Raw genomic sequence first — 13,781 nt, forward strand, 5'->3', positions numbered from 1 at the left:
TATCCTATTGTACCTGCGAACTGACATGCAATACGTCTCATTTAAATTTTTTGCGTCTATTGTTCTATCTATATGTATTGTTTTTGATACTGTCTACAAACCCAATTCCAAAAAAGTTGGGACACTGTGTAAAATTTAAATACTAACAGAATACAATGATTTGCAAATCTCATAAATCCATATTTTATTCACAGTAAGACATATCAAATGTTTAAACTGAGGAAATTAACCATTTTAATGAAAAAATAAGGTAATTATTAATTTGATGGGTGCAACAAATCTCAACAAAAGTTACACTAAAATTACACAGTTGGAGCAAAAGTTTGCAACTAATGAGTTTAATTGACAACATGTCAATAAGATGGTTGGGTATAAACAGTGTATCTTAGAAAGGCAGAGTCTCTCAGAAGTAAAGATGGGCAGAGCTTCACAAATCTGTGAAAGACTGTGTCTACAAATTATGGGACAATTTCAGAATGATACTCCTCAACATTAAATTGTAAAACCGTTGAATCTCATAATATACAGTACATAACATCATTATAAGCTTAAAAGAATCTGAAGAAGTCTCTGTGCACAAGGGACAAGAGTTAAAATCAGTGATATGATTTGAGTTTCATATATGGCAGAAATGACAAAACAAGGCACTTAACTCATTTAAGTATATTTTAGTAAGGCTTTAATAACACGTCAAAAAGAAAAAAAAGAAAAGAAAAAGTGGCATGGCATTTTATAAAAGAATGAACATGATAGAAACATCATAACAAATGTAACACAAGGAGACAAAGGAAGGCAAAACATAATTAATATGATGTGCAAAAAATAAAGGTACAGATTCAAATAGACATGTAATAGTGGCCAGTATTTTAAGAATATAAACCAGAAGAGTTTACATTTTAGTCATTAGACATCTCAGAATTTTTTTAATCTCTGCAAACTTGCCTGAAAAATATTTGAAGAATATCCTAATTAACTGGCTGGCAATCTGTAAAACATCACTCAATTCAAGAGATCCTGGTGTGCTTAAATTGAGATTTGCAGTAGGAATTGGGAAGTCTTTGGGCGCTGACAGCACCAGACATGCAAAGCTTTGAGTGGGATGAAAAACACCACAAAAATACGCAGGTCTTGTCAGTTAAGGATTCCTCCAGTGTCTTGTTAATTTGATCCCACTCCTTCTCTGACTTCCACAGATTGCCTGTCAATTTTATTTTCTTCTTGTAAAATCAGAATGTGAAACTTTGCTAGATGAAGTGGCCTGTTTTGATGATTCACCTACTATTACTAATATTCCCAAGTTTTCTGTGTGATAAATGTTTAGGGATAACACAAGCCAGTCAATTGCCCTATTGCTCTGTCACACTTATCAAACAAGCCACACATGGATTTCACCCAATGCACCCTATAGTCATGATCCTGCAATATAGACGTGTCAGTGTTGTGTTCTGCTTGGACATGAAGCACAAAACTCAGAGTCTGTCAACCAACTAATGGTTTGACTTTATACTAAAAATTTATTTTTGAGGTGTGCAGTCAATTGACATTGTGTGCTGTCAGAAGGCACAGTTCTTGATGTGTGTGATTATTTATTTCTCTCGTTATGGAACTTACATCGTTGAAAACATAAAATTGATAGTCAAATATTGTTATAACGAAGTGTCAGACAAAGGCACCAGCAGCTCCTTAGTGGATTGGATATAGACAAACAAATTGTGTTTACTTACATTTATAAATCTGAGAACAGTTGAAAAATTGAGAAGTCTCTGTATGTGGAAGCAGCTGTATATCTTACAATATCTGCCATATGTTACCAGGTTTTTTGCAGATTTACAGAGGTGAACGAATGAATGAATGAATGAATGAATGAATGAATGAATGTAAATGTTTTTCTGTGTAGATTTTAAATATGTTCCTTACTTTATAAGAATGTCCCAATAATTATAGATTATTGTCATTTTGTCTATATAAAGTCAGATTTTGTATTTGTGTTCATCTGTGGTCATGTTTTGTTACAATATTATATGTCCTGTATTTTCTAATCGTGTGTTGTGTATTAGTGAATATAGTGTTTTTTGAGCATCATTAAAGTGAACAATAAACTTAGATTTTATTGACTCTAATAAAAATAACACCAGAAAAGCATAACTTTAGCATTGTTAAATTTCCATAGATTGAGTGCTAATTTGTTTATCCATGTTTGTCTTTTACTTTGTTTTATTACTGTGTTTAATCTCTAATTTTAAACACAAAAGCCACTAATCAGAAATGGCCAACCTCTTCCTATCAAACTGCTGCTCTCGTTGCATTATAGGGCATTATAACACATTGTTATAAATACGCTCACATACACCCATGATTAGCAAGTGTTGCTGTGATTGACAAATGTATTTCCCCCATCCTGTACTGAAATACAGTCAATTTGGCTGGCTTGGCTATTGGCCATGGATAGCTGTGGGATTTAAACTTCTGGTGATAAGTTAATAATTTTTGTCACTTTTGTGCTTCTCTAGCGCTGTGATTTGTGTACCTGTTCTGGGACTAATCTGCATTTGCTGTGTTAACTGTTTTGCAAACACCGAGGATTTGTCACCCATGGCCTTTCCCCTTTTTATTAAGTCTGTTCAGTGGTTAAGCACCAAACCTATGTTGGCAATTTTTCTAGAATTCCTCCAAGTCATGCTGATTCTTTGACAATATGCAGATCCCATTTCAGGATTTAAGTATAGTTAGCTAGCGAATTACATTGCAATGGCATGACATATGTTTGTCAGTTAGCATTAACATCGTTTCACAACATTGGAAATACTATGTGCAGCTGAATGACTCATCTTAACCTGTCAATTGCAAATAGGACTAAAATATTTGGTGCACTGGATGCAGTCCAGGCTCTAACCCTTTGGGAGTCCTGTCCATCAGAATGACTCATTTACCCTCAGCTCCCTCCTCAAGTGAGGCTGAGATGGTGGCAGAATGAACGACTGTATCTGTCTGTCGTATCTCCAATGCATAAATTTATTCTAGTTTTGCCCAATCTTTTTCTGAGCCTGATTTATTAGATCTACTCCAACTTGTGCCAGACACAAATCCCTTCTGCACGTTAGAGTTTCTTATTTCTCCCTGATTATTAAAAATTATTTAATTTTACAGTAATATTGATTGAACAACACAAAATCTAATTGGTCGATCATGTGGCAGTAGTGCAATGCATAAAAACTTGCAGACACAAACCTGTAGCTTCAAGGTATCAACTGATCATGGTATAATTATTGATGCCCGTTTCTGCACAACAGTCTCTAAGGTTTACTGGTGCAATAGATGGTGCAATAAAAAAAAAACATCATGTGTCAGTTGTTTGGTTGAAAATTCCTTGTTGATAAGAGAGGTCAACAAAGAATGACCAGGGTAGTTTGGAACCAAAGAAAAGCTACAGTAACTTACATAAAAACTCTGTACAATTGTGATGTAAAGAAAAGCATAATAGAATGCACAACACCTTGAACACCTTGATGACTAAAAACATTGAACAGAGAACAGTACATTCATATTTACTCTGAGCCACCTTAATACATACAGTCATGGAAAAAAAGAAAAGTTCAATGTTGTTGATCATCAAGACTGATTATTACCATCATCTATAAACAAGCAAATTACCTCAAAAGATTTGTAAAAATCAAAATCTAAAATGTATTTTTAGGGAACTTTGAATGGAAACCAGCAGCTTATGAAGTTCTGAATCTGTGTAAATATACTTGAAAACCTGGTACTGCTCTGGCTCCCTTCTCTCTCTCTCTCTCTCTCTCTCTCTCTCTCTCTCTCTCTCTCTCTCTCTCTCTCTCTCTCTCTCTCTCTCTCTCTCTCTCTCTCTCTCTCTCTCTCTCTCTCTCTCTCTCTCTCTCTCTCTCTCTCTCTCTCTCTCTCTCCTCTCTCTCTCTCTCTCTGCATTTTGCCTTCATGATTCATCCTGATCATCTACTTCAGCTTGAAGCCTTCTGCACTTGTGAGTCACCCCCTGCAGCTGTAGATGATCTCACATGGATACCCTAAAGATTTGCCCTTTCCCTCTCATCTGCTGTAAAAACAAAGCCAAACAGTTTATCCCCAATTTTGCCCATTGCTGTAGTAAATAATCTTTCTTACATATAGATTTGTGCCTTCAAAGGACTGATGCTGTATTTATAATGCACTTACTATATGTTAAGGGGGATTTAGTAGTTTGCACTTCTGGGGCTGGATGTTCAAATTATACCTGAATGTATGGAATTCCTGTTCTTTGGGAGTTTCCTTCAGTTACTCTGTTTTTTTTCCCATGTCTAAAGACATGCCTGATTGGCAACTCCAAATTGTCCATGGTATCAGAGTGTGTGTGTGTGTGTGTGTGTGTGTGTGTGTGTGTGTGTGTGTGTGTGTGTGTGTGTGTGTGTGTGTGTGTGTGTGTGTGTGTGTGTGTGTGTGTAAGAGAGAGAGAGAGAGAGAGAGAGAGAGAGAGAGAGAGAGAGAGAGAGAGAGAGAGAGAGAGAGAGAGAGAGAGAGAGAGTGCCTTGTGATAGGTTGGAGGTGGATGTGCCAGGGTTCCAATGTTCCTGGAGTCTCCTGGAGTAGGCTACAAGTCCCCAGTCTGTAGGATAAGTTGTATAGGAAATGGTGTCACCCGGAAGAGGATAAACTCTCTTCAAAGTTTTCTTACTCATGTCTGGACAGGGAGTTTTTCCTTTGCTGCTGTCACCTGTGACTTGAATATTATGGATTTTTTTTAGTAAGAGTTCAACAACACACAAAATCTTTAAATAATGAGTTTTCTTTGTACTTTGTACATATTTTTTTTCATAACATAATAAAAAAAATTTTCATACATAATTCTTTTATCCCTTAATAATACAACTGTGCTATTCCCTGATGAACTGCATTAGTAGCTTACATTAGATTATGTTCATATGGTGATATTTCTTAGCAATATTTTAGAAACAGTAAGAATTCAGTGGACACTTCACATTTCTTATCATTAACATTACATCATGTCATAATGCAAAACATACATAGAACAAACTCTAAGAAATCACCTCCTAATAGACTTGATATCTTTAACATTCAGTCTGAACATTTAGGGCAAATCTTTTCGTGAAATGTCGCTGTATAAACTCATCAGTCTCTGATAAACTCTGATAAAGCATATCTCTTCCAGGCTTTCCGTTTTATGAATGAGTCCCTTCGCTTTAATCAGTTTTGGAACCTGGAAAGCACTGCGCCCTCCTCAGGTTAGAGTCCACACACACACGCGCACACACACACGCACGCACCCACACGCACGCACACGTTTCCACATGATGAATTGGTGACATCAAAAAGAACCGAAGCTTCCGCTGAACTCTGGACGGTGTGACGGGGGCGCGAGCGCTTATATAAAGCAAACTTTAAAGGGATGCACAGTGTTAATTCCGGCCTTGTGGGTCACAAGTGGAGCAGAGAAGCGTAAAGGTTTTTTTTATCACAAGGTCGCTACTGATCAAGAGGGGTTTTTTTGCGCGTAAGGCAACCGCTTCGGGCAGAACAGGTGAGGCAAAGAAGTTCATGCATGTAAGCGCGTGCGCTCAATTTTAAACTCACGTGCGCATTTGAACATTTTTTTGTTGTTGTGAATGTTTTTATTATTATTATTATTATTATTATTATTATTATTATTATTATTATTATTATTATTATTATTGTTATATGATTTGGCACTTTTTGTGCACATCTCCAACCATGCATCTGAAGCTAGTGAACCTCCTGAATTCATTACTTGTGGGTACTCAATGATGACATTACATTTTGAGAAGGGCTTCACTTGTTCACTGGTTAGTACTATATAATATTATAATGTCTATGATTTTTATATTATACATTCTTGGGTTTTTTTTGTGCATTTTCAGTGAATTCGAAGGTGCAATGAGGGCGGTGTGTCTCCTCATCCTCGTCTCATTAGCGGTGTTCAGCATCCAGTGCCAAAATGTCCCGAGTGATTCTGGTGGAGAAAATCCCACTCTGGACGAGGTATTACAGCGCGCAGAGGGTCATCTGCTTCGGTCCTTCCTGCAAAAACTGGAGGAGGACGAGAGCGCAAACGGTGCGCGTTACATTTGCAGCCATTTGCCGTACACTTTTACAAGCCGGAGCTTTACGCACAACACACACACAAACACACACACACACACACACACACACACACACACACACACACACACACACACACACACACACACACACACACACACACACACAAGAGACTTTTTATTTAGTGTGATTTTATTTCATTAGGAAATGTTAAACCAGTACTTACAGCATATAGCATTTAATTAAAATAAAACTGAGACTGATTAGGCTAATTTTATAAGGCATAACAAAGTTTTTACGTATCCATCTAACATTTTGGGATATATCCGTGTTATTTCTCCTACATGTTTTATATTTTAATTGTTAAACTGAATTTTAAATCATTGAAGGGGTGTAATATTTTTCCTATCATTGAAAAAAAAAACCTGAAAAACTATAAGAGCACCAAACTGTCTATGTGTTGGTGCCTTCAATGGTGCGTGTTTTCCGTCTTTAGTATAAAACTAAAGTATTTTTATTCAAGCATCAATGGGTGCCAGAAATTAAAGGAATTAAAAAGGAAAAAAAAAACAGTTGGGTACTTTTATTTCTAAGAGGCTTCTGGTTCTTGTACAATCTTCTAGCGCATGAGATGGGCATGGAAAATGTGCTCTCTTGTTTATACTCAAAAACTAACAACCCCCAAACTCATTGCATTTTCTTTATACCCTTGTGTGTGTGTCCAGACCTGTTTCCGAATCAGCCAGACTGGTTGGTGAAAAGACAACACCCGGGCAAGAGGCAGCACCCAGGAAAGCGCGACTCGGACGATTACGAAGAGGAATACGCGATTAAAAAGCGGCAGCATCCCGGAAAACGCGAAGACGACTCGGACTTTTTCGTCGAGCTCCAGCGACGGCAACATCCGGGCAAGCGCGCGGCGCCGGAAAATCCGACGTCGCTTCAAAGCGACTTGCTGAGCGTGCTGTCTAAGAGGCAACACCCGGGGAAGCGCTACGACGCGTACGACAAGCGCCAGCATCCAGGAAGGCGCGAGGCGGCGACGGAGGATGAGGAGGAAGAGGAGGAAGAGGGTGCAGCAAGCGCGGTGGACTTGTTGGACCTGGAAAAACGGCAGCATCCCGGGAAAAGGCTCTTAGACCCTTTGGAAGTGTCCGCCGGAAATCCGTGTGGGATGCCAAGCTGCAGTAAATCCAGTCTTCTGCTCCAGATGCTTAATGAAGTGAAGCAGAGGCGCGCAATGGAGAAAAGACAGCACCCCGGCAAGCGCTTGAGTGCGCAGGAAGAGGTGGAGGGGATGCAGTAGGCTACACACGTGCATTGTGGCGAGAAACGAAAAGAAATAATCATTCATTCACATAGGGTACAGTTTCTTTTCCACCTTTGCCCTTAACGCACCACATGAGATATGTGCCAGGTGTTTCGCATACAACATATGTATCACCTCGTGACGTTGTCTGACTTTTAATTAGTTAAATATTAGTCAATTTAGGGTCATTTACAGTTCTATATACGATTTAAATAAAGAGGAACGCGGAGTAACACTGTGCGTAAAAGTGTCCATATTACGCACAACTGCTAGACCTCGAACAGCCTGTCCGACCCATCTCTTTCTCTCTCTCTCTCTCTCGCTAGTTTAGCCAAAGAGCCAAAATTTATATTAATTTTAGGTCATCTTAAGTAGAATTAACTCCAACATGAATATCTCTTATCCCATATAATAAACTAAACGCCGGTAATATCTCATGTGGAGACGCAACGCTCAAACTGCACCACTTTCCGTTTCTCCCTTACCAGTCCCATGTGTTAGTAATGTCTCCCTTATGTACAATACACTCCCTTGCAAGACAGGGTCGTACTGAATTATTTTTCTACACTATACGCCTGCATGAGTTGGAGAGCTTGTCAATCTGTAAATGATTTTTTTCCCCTTTCAGTGGATCTACAGCACACATGTAAATTGCAGTTATTGCTGTACAATAAAATGCTTTTGATGCCAAACGACTGGAAGCACCCTTTCGACCAAAGACTAGCAATGTTGTGTGTGTGTGTGTGTGTGTGTGTGTGTGTGTGTGTGTGTGTGTGTGTGTGTGTGTGTGTGTGTGTGTGTGTGAAGAGAGAAAGAGAGAGAGAGAGAGAGAGAGAGAGAGAGAGAGAGAGAGAGAGAGAGAGAGAGAGAGAGAGAGTGAGTGGGTGGTTGAGTGAGTGGTTCTATGTCTATATCTTTGTGAGATCAAATGTCCCCACAAGGATATCTGACAGTTTTGATCTTTTGGAGATATCTGATTGTTGAAACATCCAGAAAACTATTTTATTTATATTTTTATTTTATTTTTACAAAAACTGCGTTTAAACATTTCTCCTTAAGTTCATAATGTTAAGATAAAGATTTGATTGAAATATAATATAGTATAATTTACCTGCACTTAATAATTATATCAGTGCCTCACACTGAGACAAACATATGGATATCAATGACTGTTCCAGGTCCAAAAAGCAAAGGTTTGAAGATTCATCTGCCCCCCATTTGGTTACTGAGTACCAGCCATGATCATATCTCAGGAATGATGTTGACCATTATTTGGCTAATTTCTGATACCTGTATTTGTTTAGCCATTGTTGACCCATTGTACACTTTCGTAAACCATCTGTTGCTATGACAGGTTGAGGTACTGACCATCAAGTACCTCTGAGCTGAAACATATTTAACCAAGGAGAATGTGTTGCTGTTACAATAATGAATTCAAATCAATTCCAGTCATGTGACCAATTTTGCGTTGTATGTGTCCTGCATAACTATACTCAATCACAGTAAACAACCTGTTCAGTCGATGAGTCCTGGAGTGCCATATAGTAGTGGTAGCTCCTATCAAGGACCAACAATTTCTACTGCATTGATATTGTTACAGTAAATTAACTGCACTGTTGAAAAAATCATTAGTGTTTACACTCAAATCTGTACTGGCAGATTGTTCGATATGCTCAAACATTCATCACAACATCACAACATAACTCAGATGCTTTTTCCCCCTCATATATAGAAGCACCACATTTCCACCCACACCTTCTCTTTATCTTCTCTGTTTTTTCCCCCCACCTTTTTGTAATTTGGATTTTAAGCATTTGTTCAGCTTTAGCTATATCACTGTGCCTAATGTGAGATTTCTGCTAGCACTGCTGACGTGTAGGCGGTAACTAGCAGGAGCTTTTTGACTTCTGTTCTCTGTAATATCTAAAAGCCATTTCATGTGCCTAATGAGGGTCCGTTTCACAAGAATCTAACCAGCATGGTTCACAGGTTTGCCTAATCAGTCTGCACATCTGTCAAGATTATTACCAGTCCAGCTCTTTATGTTGATGCTGTTTTAAAGGCACTGTGGATTTAAGATCAGCATCAATTTTCAAATATGTTAATTGTGAAAATTAAGAAGTAATGTGGACTAAGTTTGTTTTAGATGAACAAGGCTATATATTTAATTAATAAGCTCTATCTTTAAATCAGTAAAACACAAAATAACCCCAAAACTCATTCAATATCAAACAACAACAACAACATCTTATTTTTTAAGATCTTAATCCTTCTCCTTTATATCAGAGCATCTACAAGCAGTTGGATTATTTCACTGGTTTATATATAACCACAGTTTTATAATGAGGAGGAAGAAACAACATTGTTTCCAGTTGTGGAGCAGCATTAAAAATATTAACTATTAAAAATATATCTGGTATTAATCTGGCTTGTTTGTTCGAATTGTAAAATAAAAAATAAAACAGCATTCAAAAAAGAGTAAAAGAAAAAAAGAGAAAACAATCATAGGTTCTTTATTATATTCAAGGCTTCATAGCTTACTCAAAGGTTCTCTAACCACGAATAAGGTTCTAGCAAGCAACGTGATCATCTTGATTAAATCAAAAATCAAAAAAATATCTAGAACTCCCTTTTTTAACTAGTCAGATAAGAGATACAGAACGCTTAGGAGTGTTAATTCTTTTACCTTTTTTCTACTAAGAGAATGGTGGTAAAGGAGAAAAAGTGTGAGGTTGAAAGGAACGAGGCTGTGGTTGGGGTGTGAAGGGAGTGGACTGCTCATCAGTCTGGCGCCTTTTTGATCTGCCAGCATAAAAAAAAGACAAAGTCACACAAAAAAGTGTCTCATGGGAAGCAGAATGGACTGATTCTCTGAATTTCCATCAGCAGATGGAGGTGTTTTATTCTAAAATATAACAAATACACAAAAGGATAGAGTAGATTATTTCTTACTCGGACAAACTGGTTATAAAGCATGAAGGGCATCATTTGTATTCATCCAGCATTTCCAGATCTTCTTTTAATGTAATGTATTTTTTCTGCTATATCTTGCCTGTGGCCGTGTTTGTGTAGAAAGTGTTAGGTAAGGATCAACTGTCGAAAAAGAGCTGTTGGCCACTTGAAATAGATTATCTATCAAAGGAAATGACGTATATACATAATGTGTAACCACAAAACGAACGTGTATGGATATGTTTTCTGCTACAGACAAATAACCAACAACTGGTTGATCCTTTCCAGAATCATAATAGCTCATCCTAAAGACTTATATTCCGCTCATACCATACCATTTGCTAATTTTCTGAATTAAACAACACACAGTAAGTTTTATCCTTTAATATTCTATTTAATAATGTAAGATAAATTAGCCAGTTCAAGTTATCACTTGAGTTTGCAGATATAAACAGGTTCCTCTACAGCCTCTATTTATTATAGAGACTGTAATAAAGAACTGACACTGGAGACTCCATAATGGAGGATTTATTATACTGTGCTTTTGGAAAACATTACAGGAGTTATACAAAGTAAAAACTTATATATTTGAAGTGAAGATATGTAGGTTTTTATGAATGCGGGAAGGATATGGTAGTTGAAATATGGCAATAACAACAATCTAATGTTTTCAGTAATTTAAATTGCTATAGTGGGTTAGTATTACTTACAGAATAAACTAAAGCAAATAAATTCATCTTTCAATTAATATTTTTTATTGTAACTTGACTAAACCAAGATTCACTGCTTGTTTAGAGTCATAAAGTGCTTACTGAAGGAAAGCTGGGGTAACTTATTCTACATATTTTAACTCAATCTAAATGTAAACCAAAAAATGGAGCAACATTTTAGGGTGGAAGGAACGCCATGACTCCTCTTACCTGTCAATCATTAGAACAGTAGCCACTCCGAGACACGTTTGAGCTCATAGAAGAAGCTATATAGAAGAGGATAAACATGGCCTCTTAGTGCTGTATGGTGGGTGGAAGATTGCATGACAAACAGCAGAAATGAACAAAAAGATTCTGTCAGATTTTTTTAGGGCAAAACCTTAAAAAATAACATTTAGAAGCAACATCATGCTGTGTGAATGCTTCTGTTCAGCAGGGACTGGGTATCTTGTTATAATAGAAGCAAGATATATACTGTAAAGTATATAAAAGTAAAATGTCCTCACAGTGTTCCAGTCCTGATCTCAGTTCCGGTGAGAAATTGTGGCACTATTTAAATGATGCAGTCCACAAGTATCGCAAAGCCAACCTGAGAAGAAGTAAGAGAGAAGAAATGAAGAAATAGACTCTGTAAAAAAAATTTTAAGGTAAAGGCAAGCTTTAAAAGAATTGTGTCTGAGGAAATGTCCTAGAATAAAAATTAAATCAGATTTGGTATAAAATCAAGTCGTTTTAGGACAGAGTTCCGATTTCTATCAGATTTAGTGACTATAGTTTGAAATCCGAGCAGTAAATGAAACTTTTAACTAAACAAATGCAATCAGTACATTTTCTGCTTCAAGTCAATGAATGATGTTTAATTGCTATTTAATATACCTGAAATCATTAACACTGATATCATTGTTACCCTACACTATACTACCCCTAATATTAGTTTATAGTAAACATCTCTACTGGATGTTTATGTTGAAAATTTTAATCTATGAGGAAAAAATTTATGAACAGGTTAAAAAGCAGTATATAGATGCATGGATAATGGATTATCTAGAATATTTAGTGAAGCAAAGTTTTGAAAGGTCTAGATCAAATAAAAATCCATTAATAGGAATAATAGGAATAAATATTCATTAATAAGAAAACAAGTGTTTAGTGAAAACATAGCAGTTTTTTTCAATCATTGTTGCACCATGTCCTGAAAACAAACCCAATCTTTTTGGAGAAAAGTTTCATCCGAAACAACCAGACATGTTAGCTGGTCATGCAGGTGTATGATAACATAACACTTTCTTTCACATGCCCAGACAAGTAAAAATAATCAGCAGTGTGTGCTTGGGTGTAGGATCAATATCAACACTTAGAGCGAATGCCCTTCAAGCAATCCACAATACTCTGAAGAAGTGACAGTGTTTCTGTTCTCCAGCAGCACGAAATGAGTCGTCTGCTAAGCAATATAAATGATAGTGTGAGTTATAGCTTCGACTGTCTGACACTGAGACTTCACACGAATATTGTTTATTGAGGATAACATCAGATTTCAAAACGAGATGAATCAGAATCAGAATATTTTATTTATCTCACAGGGAAACTGTTTAAATGTGAACTGTACTAAATCTTAATTTTGCTTCCATATTTCAATAAAACAAGTGACGTATATACACCTTTACTTCATATTTTTTTATTTATTTTCATGTCTCGATTAAATCAGGAAAAGTCATTTAAATCTGAACCAAAAAAATGGCAATCATGTATTTACAGACGTTAAACATTGAAAAGGGTCAACTTGACCCCTTGGGTAATAGGAGGGTGAAACATTTCTACAAACTGGCGACCCAAACCACCCCATGGTGATTATTTAAGTATACAGCGCCACCTCGTGGTTATGCAGCTTTTGCACATTTTCTTGCATATACACTGTATGAATGAAAGTTTCCTGACTATTAGATTTATATGTGCTTTTTGAACATGCCATTTTACATTTAGTAATTTGGTGTTATAATAACCTTCACTTTTCTTGGAAGATATTTCACTAGGAGTGTGGTTGTGGAGATTTGTGCTCATTCAGCTACAGGGGTATCGAGGAGGTATGGGGTGCAGTCAGTGTTACAATTCATCCAAAAGGTTTTCAGTAGGTTTAAGGTTAGAGCTCTAAGCAGGCCACTCAAGATCTTTTACTTCAACCCATCTGGACCAAGTCTTCATAGACCTGCGTTGTGCATGTGGCATCCAACTTTTTGGTAAAAGTTTGCGGAAGAGGGACATATACTGTCCCAATACTTTTGTCCACATAACATATAAGGGAATGCAATCAAATAACAGAATTCAATTTTTCAGAAAATTGAAACTCAAAATCATTTGTAAGCTGATATTACACTTATGTATGTAACTATTATTATAAACATTAGAAAATGTAAATTATTGTGCAGCAACATCATGTTGTGTAAATGCTTCTGTTCAGCAGGGACTGGGCATCTTGTTATGATAGAAGCAAAATATATACTGCAAGAAAATCTACTCCAGTCAGTTCAAAAATGTAAAGCTTGGGAGGAAATTATTTTTTTTAGCAGGACTAATTATTGAAGTGGCTCAAAAACAAAAATGTCCCAGTCCTGATCGCAGTCCCAGCGGAAATTTATGGCACTATTTACAAGCTATTTACCACAGCTATCTCCAAGCCAACCTGAAAAAACTGGAGAAGATCTGATAGGATAGAATGAATAGACCAA

General features: G+C 36.9%; 1 protein-coding gene across 1 annotated transcript; it reads left to right on the plus strand.

Moving 5' to 3' along the window:
* Positions 1-5,348: 5,348 nt before the first annotated feature.
* On the plus strand, positions 5,349-8,088 carry trh (thyrotropin-releasing hormone). The gene is made up of 3 exons (XM_083554613.1): positions 5,349-5,548; positions 5,907-6,100; positions 6,813-8,088. The coding sequence occupies exons 2-3, from the start codon at positions 5,923-5,925 to the stop codon at positions 7,391-7,393; spliced, it is 759 nt and encodes a 252-aa protein (XP_083410739.1). The 5' UTR covers positions 5,349-5,548; positions 5,907-5,922; the 3' UTR covers positions 7,394-8,088.
* The last annotated feature ends 5,693 nt before the right edge of the window (positions 8,089-13,781 follow it).

This window comes from Silurus aristotelis (assembly GCF_946808225.1).
Source record: "Silurus aristotelis genome assembly, chromosome: 11".
Taxonomy (NCBI): Eukaryota; Metazoa; Chordata; class Actinopteri; order Siluriformes; family Siluridae; genus Silurus; species Silurus aristotelis.